The sequence below is a fragment of the Poromitra crassiceps genome (genome assembly GCF_964638095.1).
Source record: "Poromitra crassiceps genome assembly, chromosome: 6".
NCBI lineage: Eukaryota > Metazoa > Chordata > Actinopteri > Beryciformes > Melamphaidae > Poromitra > Poromitra crassiceps.
The window spans coordinates 12,604,040-12,617,152 of NC_139627.1; the positions used below are offsets into that span (position 1 = coordinate 12,604,040).

General features: G+C 44.1%; 1 protein-coding gene across 1 annotated transcript in view; it reads right to left on the bottom strand.

Annotated features, from left to right (window-relative positions):
* Nucleotides 1–420: 420 nt before the first annotated feature.
* Nucleotides 421–13,113, bottom strand: part of LOC310778318 (uncharacterized protein) — a gene marked incomplete at its 5' end in the record, with an annotated part of 85,202 nt that continues 72,509 nt past the window's right edge. The window contains 2 exons of the mRNA XM_083638702.1: nucleotides 421–2,072; nucleotides 9,590–9,677. Of these exons, the coding sequence (XP_083494828.1) occupies nucleotides 1,911–2,072; nucleotides 9,590–9,677 (250 nt within the window). The 3' untranslated portion in view covers nucleotides 421–1,910. The remainder of the gene's footprint in view (nucleotides 2,073–9,589; nucleotides 9,678–13,113) is intronic.

Below are 13,113 nucleotides of genomic sequence, written 5' to 3' on the forward strand. Positions count from 1 at the left end.
TGGGTGCATCTCATTGTAAAATTGGACTTCAAACGGCCCAAATCTGGCTTCAAACGGCCCAAATTTCACGCGCGTTGGCCCATATCGGCCTGGCCTGCTTGGTATCTAATGCCCAGCCTGAATTATGATCCCAGTCCGCCCCTGTTTTTAACTATATCGCCCAGCCCTACTCATGATATATAATATACAGTCTCTAGTGTATGATTCAACTTTTCCCATGTTCTAATCTAGTGTAAAAAAGCAAACAAACTGAAAAAATAAAAGAAAAAAATAAACAAAAATCGCAATAAATCGTGATATCGAATCGCAATAATCGTAGAATCGCAATACTTAAGAATCGCAATATAAATCGAATCGGCACCCAAGAATTGTGATAGTATCGAATCGGGAGATAAGTGAATCGCCACAGCCCTAATATTAAAATCTGCTCGGCTACATATTTAAAATATAGACACTAATGTGATCCAGTGAGCATGTGTATCACAACAGCTTTCTACAATAACCAGGTTCAATTCTGTGTGTGTGTGTGTGTGTGTGTGAGAGAGACTAGTATGGACACTGTGTGTGCATACAAAAAGGAAGCAAGTCACTGTGGGTATGACAAACTGTTGCTAAGCAGTAGTAGTGGTTGCTAGGTGGAAGAGGGGGGAGGGGAGCTACCAGGTTTGCAGTCAATGCTGGAAGGGGCATACCTCTCTGTGTGTGTGTGTGTGTGTATTCTCCGGGGTTGACGAGTTTATCAAATGAATATTGCTATTTCAATATGAAAGAATGCAATCTCTACCCTGCAAAGGCTGCAGAAATGCATCTATATTTCTTTTTTAAGCGGTGCAGCTGCTTCTACTGTACAGGTGACCGTTTGTAGCACGAGTAGTCTGACTCAAGGGAAGTAAGCTGTGGCCATAAGCTCTGCCATTGGTGCCGCGGCCATTTGTGAAATGTTTTATGGTCACTCATGATTCAGTAGGTCACGGGCTGGCTTGGTTCCAGCGTTAAAACTCGTTATATACGAGTTTTTCCGAAATGTCTATGGAGAAAATGAACGGGGAACTCTCTTAATGTCACGTGACTGACGGTTCAGCTCTATACCAGAATGATAGTAGGTTGGGACCAGACTTCTCCTCCAGCGCTGGTACGTTGACAGATCTGGTCAAGCGAGACTACATCATCAGAGGATAGAATGAGAGATGATGAGGAGAAACTGCACGGCTTACTTCAACACCTGGATTTTAACAAGACGAACAGTGTCAGAAGAAAAGGCAGAATGTGAGGCTTTAGTTTTCTGTGTCTGAATCACAATGTGCATCTAAAAGTGGGAGTATCTGTTGTGCAGTGTTCTTTTATCGTTCTACTTTACTTGATTTATTTGAATGCAATGCATTTTGCTTGGCTTTTCAAGCTGCCTTCTATTGATATAAAGCACTTTGAGCAGGAAGTTGTGTATGAAAGGTGATAAAAAAAATAAAGGTTATTATTATTAGTTATTATTATTATCATCATCACCACCATCTCACTACTATAATAAGGTTCCGCTCCGCACGATGCTAGAGTGCCATGCGCACATTGCTACACATGAGCGTGCAAAGTGCGCGAGGCGCACAAAGCTAGAAATCAGTGCGCAATATTTCTAGTTATTATCATTATTCAACCTAGAAGCGACTGAACGGTGTTATGAGCAGACTGGTCACGAGGATTAAATGCAGTGGGCCAAAGGGCATGTTGTGGACCTTCAAAACATCTTGAAATGACTCGAATTACATTGCAAAAAAAAAAAAAAAAATTGTTTCACTGTTTGCACAATCCACAACAGACTACAACAGTACAGTGAAGTACAAAGTTCAAATTTCCAGTCCTCCTATGATCTTGTATAAATCTTCCCGGCAGGTGCACGGTTGGTATATTGTGTGTCGCTAGCTGGTGCCGCTGCTGTGGGGTCCGGTCCGGTCTGGTCTGGTGAAGCGGACCGTGGGCGGTTCTGCGGGTCGAGACACGGGCAGCCATTTGTAGGTGAGGTCCTGGGCTGGAGGGTCCACACGCCAGGCGTAGTGCTGCAGCAGGTAGGAACACGCCGCCTGGCCGCACACACACACACACAGGAGGAGGAGAACACCTTTGGGTTTGTAAACGGTACAGGAACACAGAATCACTTCTATCTGTGCAGAAATGCATTTCCTCAGCCTGGCTGTAGGGCGATGTGAGGAACTTACTATCAGATGAGAATAGGGCATAAGAGACATTTGACTAATTTTGAGCGTCAAGCTCGGGTAAAGCTGCTCGTTGCAGTGCTTTGAGGCACCAGGCTGGAGCTGTTTTATGGAACTTTTTTTCCTGGAAGGACATTTGTTGCTTTTCTCTGCTTGCTGGTTTTGGTGGACAATAGAGAGCCAAAGTGAAACGTCACTTCCTGCTTCAGCACTGTACCAGAGATTTTCATCCGCCATTTATTTTCCCATAGACATTTCGTAAAATGCTTTAAAAAATAGTTGTACTTGTTCAAACCAAACGGTTCAAACAGGAGAGATCGCATAACATTTCACCCGGGTTTAGTGCCTCCTCTGGTCGTGAAGGGCGCCTGTTCGGAGGGAGGGGAACTCGTTGGAATAGCGTGATCCTCCCACGTGCTATGTCCTACCGGTGAAGCTTCCCCTGTCAGGTGAAAAGAAGCGGCTGGCTAACTGCCCATGTCTCGGAGGAAGCATCGAGCCAGTTTTCGGCTCTCCCCAGATCGGCAGAGGGTGGAGCAGCAACCAGGATAAATATAAATTAGCACTAATGGGGGATAGAAATGGGATAAAAAATCAGGGGGGGATGCAGGTTTAGAGAAAATATTTCTTCAATGTTGTTTTTTTAACGTTTTGGTCCGAGTGAAAAGTTCTATGGTCTCTCCCGATTCTAAATATAGCTGAACTGTTTGGTATTTTTTACAAGCATTTTACGAAATGTCTATGGGAAAATAGATTGCGGGAGAAAATCTCTGGTACAGTGCTGAAGCAGGAAGTGACCTTCACTTTGCCTCGCTATAACCGTTGCTTCTGTGCAACTCCGGAAGTGCAGTAAGCATTTCATAAGGTGGCCAAGAGAGCCATCGATCACATGACGGTGTCGTTAAGATTAGGGTTGGATGATCACATGACGATCACATGACGGTGTGGTTAAAGGGATAGTTCAGTTTGTTTGAAGTGGGGTCCTATGAGGTACTTGCATACAGTCAGTGCACTGGGTAAAGCACTCTGGACGCATCGCACACCGAGTTAGAACTGCACTCCAACCGCGACAGGCACAGAGAGCTGTCTGCTGAGTGAGAAGGGGGCCATGAGCAAAAACGTAAAAAAAAAAAAACAGAAAAAATACATAAAATGCTTCCAAACTGCTCACTTGGGTTCATCAAAGTCTCCACAAGCCCTGAGATGCCAAGTTGACTTGAAAAGATATCATTTACAGTCTGTTTTTAGCTGAAATCGTCAGTGTAGCCAGGCTCTGACATCCGTCCACTGACATTTTATAGCGGACATCCGTCCGCTTCAACTCATTCAGAATGTTGCAGCCCGTCTGGTTTTCAACCAACCCAAATTCTCTCATGTCACTCCCCTCTTCCGGGACCTTCACTGGCTTCCCATCTCGGCAAGCATTAACTCATTGAGTGCCAATGACGTCAAACGACGTCAATTCAAATAGTAACGTAGAGTGCCAATGACGTCTAAAGACGGCAAATGCGTTTTTTGACGGTGGGACGTGGATCAAAGCCTGATGAATCTCCTCTAAAAGTATGGGGGATTTTGAAGGTGTAGAAGCTATTTTACGGACCCATTAGGTGGCGACAGTGCTCTCCGGATTAGAGAAAGATGAGAAAAAAGAGTAGAAGAAGCCGTGTGGGGAAACGGAAATGCTGTAACGTTAGCTGTGCCTGTGAACAGCAGCCAATCTGCTGCCACAATTGAGCCCCTCCGTCTCCGCTGCGATAGCCCATCCACATGATTAGTTGCCAGAAAAGGAGCACGACACCAGCGTCTTTCTGAAAAGCCAAATCATTCTCAGTTGGAAGCACTCGGAGCCGGCGAACAAAAACGGCGGAACGATGTGAAAATAGAGCTGGGTGTAGCGCACTTTGAAACATGCAGAGCAAACGTGCAGCAGAGAGCCACCAGAGACACTCCCACTGAGGAGTTTGCAGTTGAGGGGGGTGGGGCACGCAGGGCACCATACAACACGTACCGACCCAGACAGCAGGCTCGATGGACAGATTGGCAAAACACAAGCTAGAATATCTGATGCCCACCAGCAGTAAATCAAGACCAGCAAGAAGGCCAGCGCTGCTGGTTGCAGCTAAAAAATATTATTTTGCCATCAAAATTCCTTTGTTTTCGCTCTTTTATTGAAGGAAATTATTTTTGAGGTGTCACTACATCAGAAAATATTAGCTTCAGAGTCAGTGATGTGCTTGAAATGCTTCATTTCACAAAAGGCTCATTATCTCAGCTTCTAATTTGAAACGTCTGTTTTTGCTGAAATCAACCTATCTTCTCCGGCTGATAACTAAAGAACGGAAAATGATATCAAGAATTTTTTTTTTTGCTGATGATAGAAGAGAGTCTCATCGTTCTTTGGGCGTGTTCGGTGTTTACATAGTAATATCACACAATATTCTGTGGGCCTCGAGAAATCACTGAAAACGCTCTGAAAGGGCTGGCACTGGGAGCATCCGTTTTACAAAAGTGGCTGGCACTCAATGAGTTAAGGACCCCTAATTTAGTTCACATTGGGGCAATGGACCCCCGAGAGATTTGGTCTCTCAGATGCAAATCTTTTATTTTTTATGTAGCCTAGATATGATTTTGTCCAGAATTCCATTAGGTTGAGAGATAACAGAGAATCCTGGAATCCTCTCAAGGACCACTGGTGGTCCCCTGACCCCACGTTGAGAACCACTCAACCACTTCGACTGCGCAGAGAGAGATAGAAGAGAGAGAGGAGGAGGGAGGGGGGGGAATGTTTTGTTTGTACTGCGGGCCGCAGAGCGGAGTAGCTGCAGCTGCAGCTCCGCTCTGGTCTCGCGCTAAACGAGAGGAAAAAGCAGAGGGTGATTTTTACACGGCGCACTGCACCTTCTGACAAGAATCACGTAAAACCCCCCAAATGAAAATCTGACTTCATAGCGTTCTAGAGGACAAGTTGGTGTACAATTTAACGTGTTTACCTCAATGCAGAAATCTCCCATTGTGATTACATTAGGTATGTAGGTAACGATATGGCAGATAAGTAGTTTGCCACTGAATCACCAAATTGATATAACTTTCAACCATTTTGAGCTAGTTGTTGATATTTATAAAGATTTTGTAGCTCTCATATAACGTTTTTCTTGATGCGGTGGGCAAACTGTCATGGCGTCGTTTTCCGGTAAAAAAATTCTGAAGTTTCCTGTCTGAGCACAGCCAAAGATTATAGTGAGACAAGAGGAGACAATCTTCGCCTTCATTTCTTGGTTTTTCCCATAGGTTTTTTCAAATCAAGCAGCATGCCGTTTTGTCACATATCTGGGGGGGGGGGGAGTTGGAAGGGCAGCTGTTTTGGGTCTGTTGCTACGGCCGTAAACCGTTTTGCTCTGTCTAGCAACTGTTTACAGCTGCCGTAAACCGTTTCACTCTGCCTAGCAACAGACCCAAAACAAGAAGGACGTCTTTCCCCTCCTGCTGCCCTCGTTACTTTCTGCTCTAGCGAACATCTCTCGTTATATTCTAACAGTTTGTTTGAAAGTAATTTAGTAATGTTGTGGTTATGGCCGAAGTGGCTGCCGCAAACCGTTTCATTTCACTTCCTGATGACACCGGCCCGCAGACAGACTAATCATCAAGACCACACTCGCCGATTCACTCTGCTTTCAAGCGAGACTACTCTGCGTTGGTCTCGTCTAATATTAGAGGTAAGATGTGAGGCATCGATATTAAATTTAGACTATAGAAGAGAAGATAAACGGTGAGATCATTGCATTGGAAACCAAAATCAAGGCACAAGCTGACACAGAGACATTAAATACAATCACCAATAAAATCACAGCTTCACTCAAATCCTTTCAAAAAAACTGCAAATGTATAAACTGAAGAAGTATGAAAGAGACATCAAAGACTATGCTGACGGGACAGTCTATGATTGGATGAATGAAAGGAGACGTCAGAAGCCCCACCCTGCACGGCACCAGAGAACCAAAAGGATGCGACTCTCTACTTGTGCCAGTGAACGGGATTCCCCGCAGACGAGTGACACGGACAACCAACGCAACAGCATGCCTTTTTTGGGCTACGCCGAGCCAAGCAAGCCTCCTACCAGAAGACGAGGAGGGGCACAAGGGGGACGAGGGGGGCCTTCCCCAGAAGCCTTGCGTCGCTCCGCACGCAACCAGAGACAGTAATTAACATCTCCGGTATAAACCTCAGCAAGGAGGAGACTGGTGTATTGGGTAAAGGTCTGTCTTTCTGCCCTACTAATACTGTTGATCCATTTAAATTAAAAGTGGACACGTTCAAATTTTTCCGTTCTCTTCAATTGAAACATTTCTTCTCCCCCAGAGGTAATGTATTATCTAATGGTGATGTCATCCTTAGAAACTCCAACACTGATGACACAAGAGAAGCCACACCATTCAGAAAACACTGATGACACAAGAGAAGCCACACCATTCAGAAAAAAGTCACGTTTTGTTCCCTTTGCCAATTTGAATCCCTCTATCATTACATACAGCCATCTGGTAGAAGATGATTTGGCAAAAATCTGTAAAAAGGTAAATCAGAAGAAATCAAACCTTTCAAGTGATGAATCAAAATGTCTTAAAGCACTGGAAAAAAGAAAGGATATTGTGATTGGCTCTGCTGATAAGGGGGGCTCCATAGTTATTATGAGCTTTGAACAGTATAATGACTCTGCTGATAAGGGGGGCTCCATAGTTATTATGAGCTTTGAACAGTATAATGAGAGCATCAAGTCCCAGCTCAGAGATCAAGACTGCTACCCCCCCACCTTTCTTTTAACCCTGTGAATGAACATAAAGCCGAAATTGATCAGGTCCTGGAGTCAGCATTCTCCAGGGGCTGGATTACAGAAAAAGAAAAAGAGTTTTGGTGTGTACAACACCCCATATGTCCTGTGTTTTAGGGGCTCCCAAAAATCCACAAATCTCTTGATAATCCGCCCCTTCGACCTATTGTTTCCAGCATCGGCTGCCTCACTGAACCCCTTTCACAGTATTTGGATTTCTTCTTAAAGAAATTTGTCCCCAAACCTTCCCTCTTATTTAGGAGACACGACGGATGTTTTAAAACTATTGGATACATTCAATAGTGATGAAGATTTTTTGTTGGTAACATGTGATGTTCAAAGCTTGTACACCTGCATCCCTCACGATGTAGGCATCGAAGCCCTGGTACACTGCTTTGAAACTCGCCCTACCGAGATGCTGCCCCCCATTGATTTTTTACTAACACTCACAGAAATAGTCCTGTCAAAAAACTATTTTCTATATGCAGGTTCCTATTTTCTGCAAAAAAGAGGGGTTAGTATGGGAAGTTCTTCTGCACCGTCATATGCCTGTCTGACTTTGGGGTTCTGGGAGGAGATATTCATCCACAATTCAGCCAATAACCAATTTCTCCCTAAAATTACACTCTGGAAAAGGTACATTGATGACATTTTGTTTATTTGGACTGGTACCACTGGCGAACTCAATGATTTCATGGAATACATTAACTCCACCACACAACACTTTCGTTTTACAGTGGAACACTCCAATAAAAATATCAATTTCCTGGATCTAACCATTTACAAAAACGGACACGGGGGTGTAGACACTACCATCTACAGGAAACCTCTTAGTAGGAACACTCTACTGAGAGCCGACAGCCATCATCCCAGGCGACTCATCAACAACATTCCCACTGGCCAGTTTCTCAGACTGAAGAGAAACTGCAGCACAGATCAAGAATTCATGGATAAAACAGTTGAGATGAGGAAACGCTTCCTGGACAGGGGCTACGCGGAGACAGTTATCGAGGCAGCCTATCAAAGGGCAGTGCGCACCCCGAGAGCCCGCCTCCTCGAGAAATCCGGGCGCTCTGGCTCTTCCGCACCACGCCTCTGTTTCTCCACGGAGTTCTCTCCAATCGGTGGAGAGATAAAACACACCATCAACAAACACTGGCACGTTCTACAGAGCGACCCTGCACTCAAGTCACTGTGTTTAGAGCCTCCGTTAATCTCTTTCAGGAGATCTCGCTCAATAAGAGACAGACTGGTTCACAGTACCATGACACCCCCCCCTAAGCCTACGTGGTTACCCGCCCCTCCCTCTGGTTTTTACAGGTGTGGTCACTGTACCCACTGTTCCAACTCCTCCGACACTAAACATTTTTCTCACCCACGGACTGGTAAAAAGTATAAAATCAACTCATTCATAAACTGCAGCACCACACATGTGGTTTATATTCTGAAGTGTCCGTGCGGGATGGTCTACGTCGGACAGACCAAACGGGCATTAAAAGCCCGTATTGCTGAACACAAGGCTGCAATCCGCAACCACAACATGGATTACGCAATAGCGAGACATTATGCTCAGGCCCAGCATGGCTCTGCTGCCACACTGAAATTCTGGTGTATTGAACATGTGTCTCCCTCACAGAGAGGAGGCGACACTGTCAACAAACTGTTAAGAAGAGAAGCATTTTGGATTCACAGCCTAAATACTGTTGAACCAAATGGTCTAAACGAGGAACTAAGCCTCTCTTGTTATTTATAACCTGTACCTTTCCATTGGGAGAAAACTGTTATTTGTGCCTATGTATTTCTATTTCTATTCTATTTCTATTCTATGGCTTATATTATATTGTTATTTATGAATGCTGCCTGGCCATTATAGCCTACACTGTGCTGTTTGAGTGCAATTGGCTTACCGGGTTGGGCACCTCCCATCCCTAGCAGCCAATGACGGACTGCGATGTGTATTGGGGAGGCTTTTTAAAACAAGTTGTTTTGTTTGTCACCCTGTTTGACCCTGATGAAGACGCAGCAGGCGTCGAAACGTTGGTCACTGCACCTTAAATCAAACAATTTTCCAGTGAATCGTGTGCTCCAGGATCCTCTTTGGTTTGTCCATTGAACTTTTGTCGTGATACTGTCCTGTCCTGAGAGCACCGACCTCCTTTTGTGGAGGGCCTGACGCGCAAGAGACTCCTTTTGTATTAAATTTAGACTGTTTAATAACAATGGAGAAACTTGCTCGTAGCTGCTTTAACCACAGACCTTTTTCCATGCATTTAACAAAAATCCCCATTCTAAAATCCCATAGCCTAATCCCCCTAAGAAACAACATGGCGGCGATTTCTGGTGAAGTCTACAAAAATACGTCATCCCTGCGGTACTCTATGAAACACATCACACATTAAGATTAGACGAGAAAGTAAGAAACTTGTCTGTGTGTGTGTGTGTGTGTGTTGGTGTGTGTGTGTGTGTGTGTGTGCATGTGTGTGTTGTGTGTGTGTGTGTGTGTGTGTGTGTTGTGTGTGTGTGTGTGTGTGCTGGGGTGTAAATGAGTAAAGAGATGAGTCACCTTGACAAAGACGTCGGTGAGTTTGACTCCGATGCAGTTCCTCGGTCCACCACCGAAGGCACACAGCAGATGCTCCTGGCCTGCATTCCTGCGCATGCAAAATTATAGTTACATGACCACACACACACACACACACACACACACACACACGCACGCACATTTACAAAGACGTACGCACAGACATTGAGACGAAATGCATCCAAATGTGCAAATACTCTCAGACAGGCATACACTCAAACTCCAAACCCCCGTTGCGACTCATGTTAGCAGCAAGAGGAGAGAGAGCTGACTCATGTTAGCAGCAAGAGGAGAGAGAGCTTGGTGTCACAACTAGGGATGTTCCAAATTAAGCGATTCATTTCCCTGTCGACTAGTCTATTTTTTAGACTAGTAAAAAATAGTCTATTTTTTAGACTAGTAGTGGTCTATGGAGAAAATGGATGCGGAACTTACTTCCGGGGCAAATTACGTCACGAAAAGTCATGTGCCTGTTGAGCTCTATAGAGAGCCAAGCACTTCCTACTTCAGCACTACCAGAGATTTTCATCCGCCATTTATTTTCCCATCGACATTTCGTAAAATGCGTATAAAAAGAGTTTTACTGGTTAAAAACCAAACGGTATAGATATATTTAGAAACAGGAGAGGTCGCATAACATTTCACTCAGGCCAAAACACATATCTATATATCTATAAATATATATAATATATATTTTTATTATTATTATATATATATATTTTTTTTTATTATATATATATATATATATATATATATATATATATATATATATATATATATATATATATATATATATACACACATTTGATTATATATATTATTATTTTTTATATTATAATATAATATTTTACGTTTTGGTCCGACTGAAATGTTCTATGGCCTCTCCTGTTTCTAAACATAGTTGAATCATTTGGTTTGACTAAGTAAAAATGTCCTGAACAGGGCAAAACATTTGTTTTAACCAGGTTGTAGTGTTTATTTCTGTTGTAAAGTTGGGCATTTTCCTTGCTTAGTTGCGCTTGATAAGAACACAGTTCCTGATGCTGGCTTCAGGTTCCTCTCTGTCCTCACTAATGCATCCTGTCTTCCTGAAACCTGAGCGCTCATTACGACCAATCAGCACGCATTACCAGTCCCCACAGTCTACGCCTGGTCCGTGTGTGTGTCTGTGTGTGTGAGAGAGTGTGTGTAGGGTGAGAGAGAGAGAGAGAGAGTAAAGGCCTAAACATGGTCGTCCGTCCGCCTCGAATTGGAGCCGTCTCGCCGTCTGGCGGCGCCAGCGAGCCCTACATGCTCGGCCGCCACTACGCCCTCCCTCCTCCCACCCTCCCTCCTCCTGTGGAAGCTCCGTGTGAAAATGGCGGAGATTGTGTGCCAGGCAGTCTGAATGAAATTGAATGTAACGTTCCCAATTCTATGTATTCAATTCTAAAAAACAACCCTCAACATTTGGGAAGGCTAAGCCACACAACTAGTTCGTTATAATCTAACGTCATGCTTTGAAAGGCGACTTTACGATGATGAGCCAAGGCAACGGCCAGTCACAACTCTCGTGCAGCTGACGTCACGCACGTATCGTCGGCGCTGAGTCACATTTTCGAGCAGCCCCCGTCAGCCGACGGCGCCCCCTCCCTGTAGGACGGGGCTCCACCCGCCGTCATACGGGGAGGGCGGAGCGAGGCTCTGACGGACGACCATGTTTAGGCCTTCAGACTGTGTGTGTGTGTCTGTGTGTGAGAGTTAAGCCACTTCTTAACATGCAGTGGAATCCGTATTATAACCCGCTCCTAGTCGGTTGGCCTGCATGTTAAACAACAATTAGCCGGCCTACGCGCGCTCCCGCGAGTCCGTATCTTATTCATCTCGGTCCCCGGTGTAACATCCGCATAATAGGAAAAGCGGTTGCTGGCAGCTCATAATCCCGATCATGTCTGAGTGGGCGGGTGGTGGCACTTCACGTTCACTAGTTTATTAATTAATGAATCGTTCGGGCAATCGCTTATATCAACGAATTAAACGAGCAAACTCACGGTTTCCTCAAGTGCTGCAAACGGCTTTGAATTGTTTGGTAGAGCTAGGGATCCCAACGCGCTTCGGCTATGCAGGCAGGCAGGTCCATCACACCGAGGAGAGGAGAGAGCTTACTGCTGCGCTGCTGATCCATGTCAGAAAAAGTGAGACATAGGCCTAGTGATTAGAGCTGGGTATTGGTTCAAATTTCAAGAATCGATTCGATTCCGATTCACAAGGTTGCGAATCGATTAATTTCGATTCGATTCGATTCCGATTCGATCAATTTTCAATATTGATTTGGTTAGTGATACCAAAACGTGGTTTTTGAGCTGTACCCTGAATTACATGACTGTCCAGTTATGTAACACAGGGGTTTCCAACCAGCCAAGTAGATACATGGGGAAAAAAAGTTGCAGACCTGTTGTCAATTTTAATGGTTTTAGTTACACATATATTTACTCACCACGTGGTGACAAAGGGTAAATAACAGCCTTTTCATCTGTCAATAAAGACACTTTCACAATTATGCACAGTGATTTGATTTCAGCCTATATAATTTCTAAAAGTAGATATTAATAATGATCAAACATTTCCATTCATGTAGCCTACAGTATTTATGTTTTTGTTTCAACTACAAACATAATTAAACGTCAACTTGAAACTATGTTTCAACTACCACACACAGCACAATATTTTAGCCTGTTTAGTAAAAAAAAAAAAAAATTTTTTTTTTTTTTTTAATTAAAAAAAAAATCGATCTCTGGACATATGAATCGATAATCGAGGATTAAAATGAAAATCGATTAAAAATCGGAGAATCGATTTTTTGAACCCAGCCCTACTAGTGATCAATCAATCAAATCAATCCCGCTCATTTTTGGCACATTGCCACCCCTCGTTGTCGGAATGGACTCCGTTAAAACGGCATACGTGTTGTGTGACTGTGTGTCCACACTGCGGGGAGGATAGGAGCTGACTGACTAACCTTCCCCTTTCTTACCTTCCTACCTTCCTTGACTCCTTCCTCCCTTCCTTCCTTCCTCCCTTGGCAGCAGCCACACACAGTAAGTAACCCTTCCTTTGTTCTTTCGTTACATCCCATCTTCCTTCCTTCTGTCCTTCCTTACATGTTTCTTATTTTTCTTATGTCTATATTATTTAGGGATGCACAATAATTATCGGACCGATAAATTATCGGCCGATATGGCCATTTTGCGCTATTATTTATTATTCCGATAATGGCCTTTTTCCGATAAATTAACAGCCGATAATCAGGCATTGTTTTTGCCTCGGACTGGAGCTATTGTTGTCGCACGCTCGTGACAGCACAGCTGCGACGGCCAAACATGGCTGCTGCCATGCAGTATGTCACTGGCGCCGGAACAAGGGGGACATGGGGACATTTTGTCCCCCTTAAAATTTGGTCCCCCTAAAATTTTTTTTTTTTTTTTTTTTTTTTTAATCTGAGGGGCCAACTGCCCCTGACGCTTAGA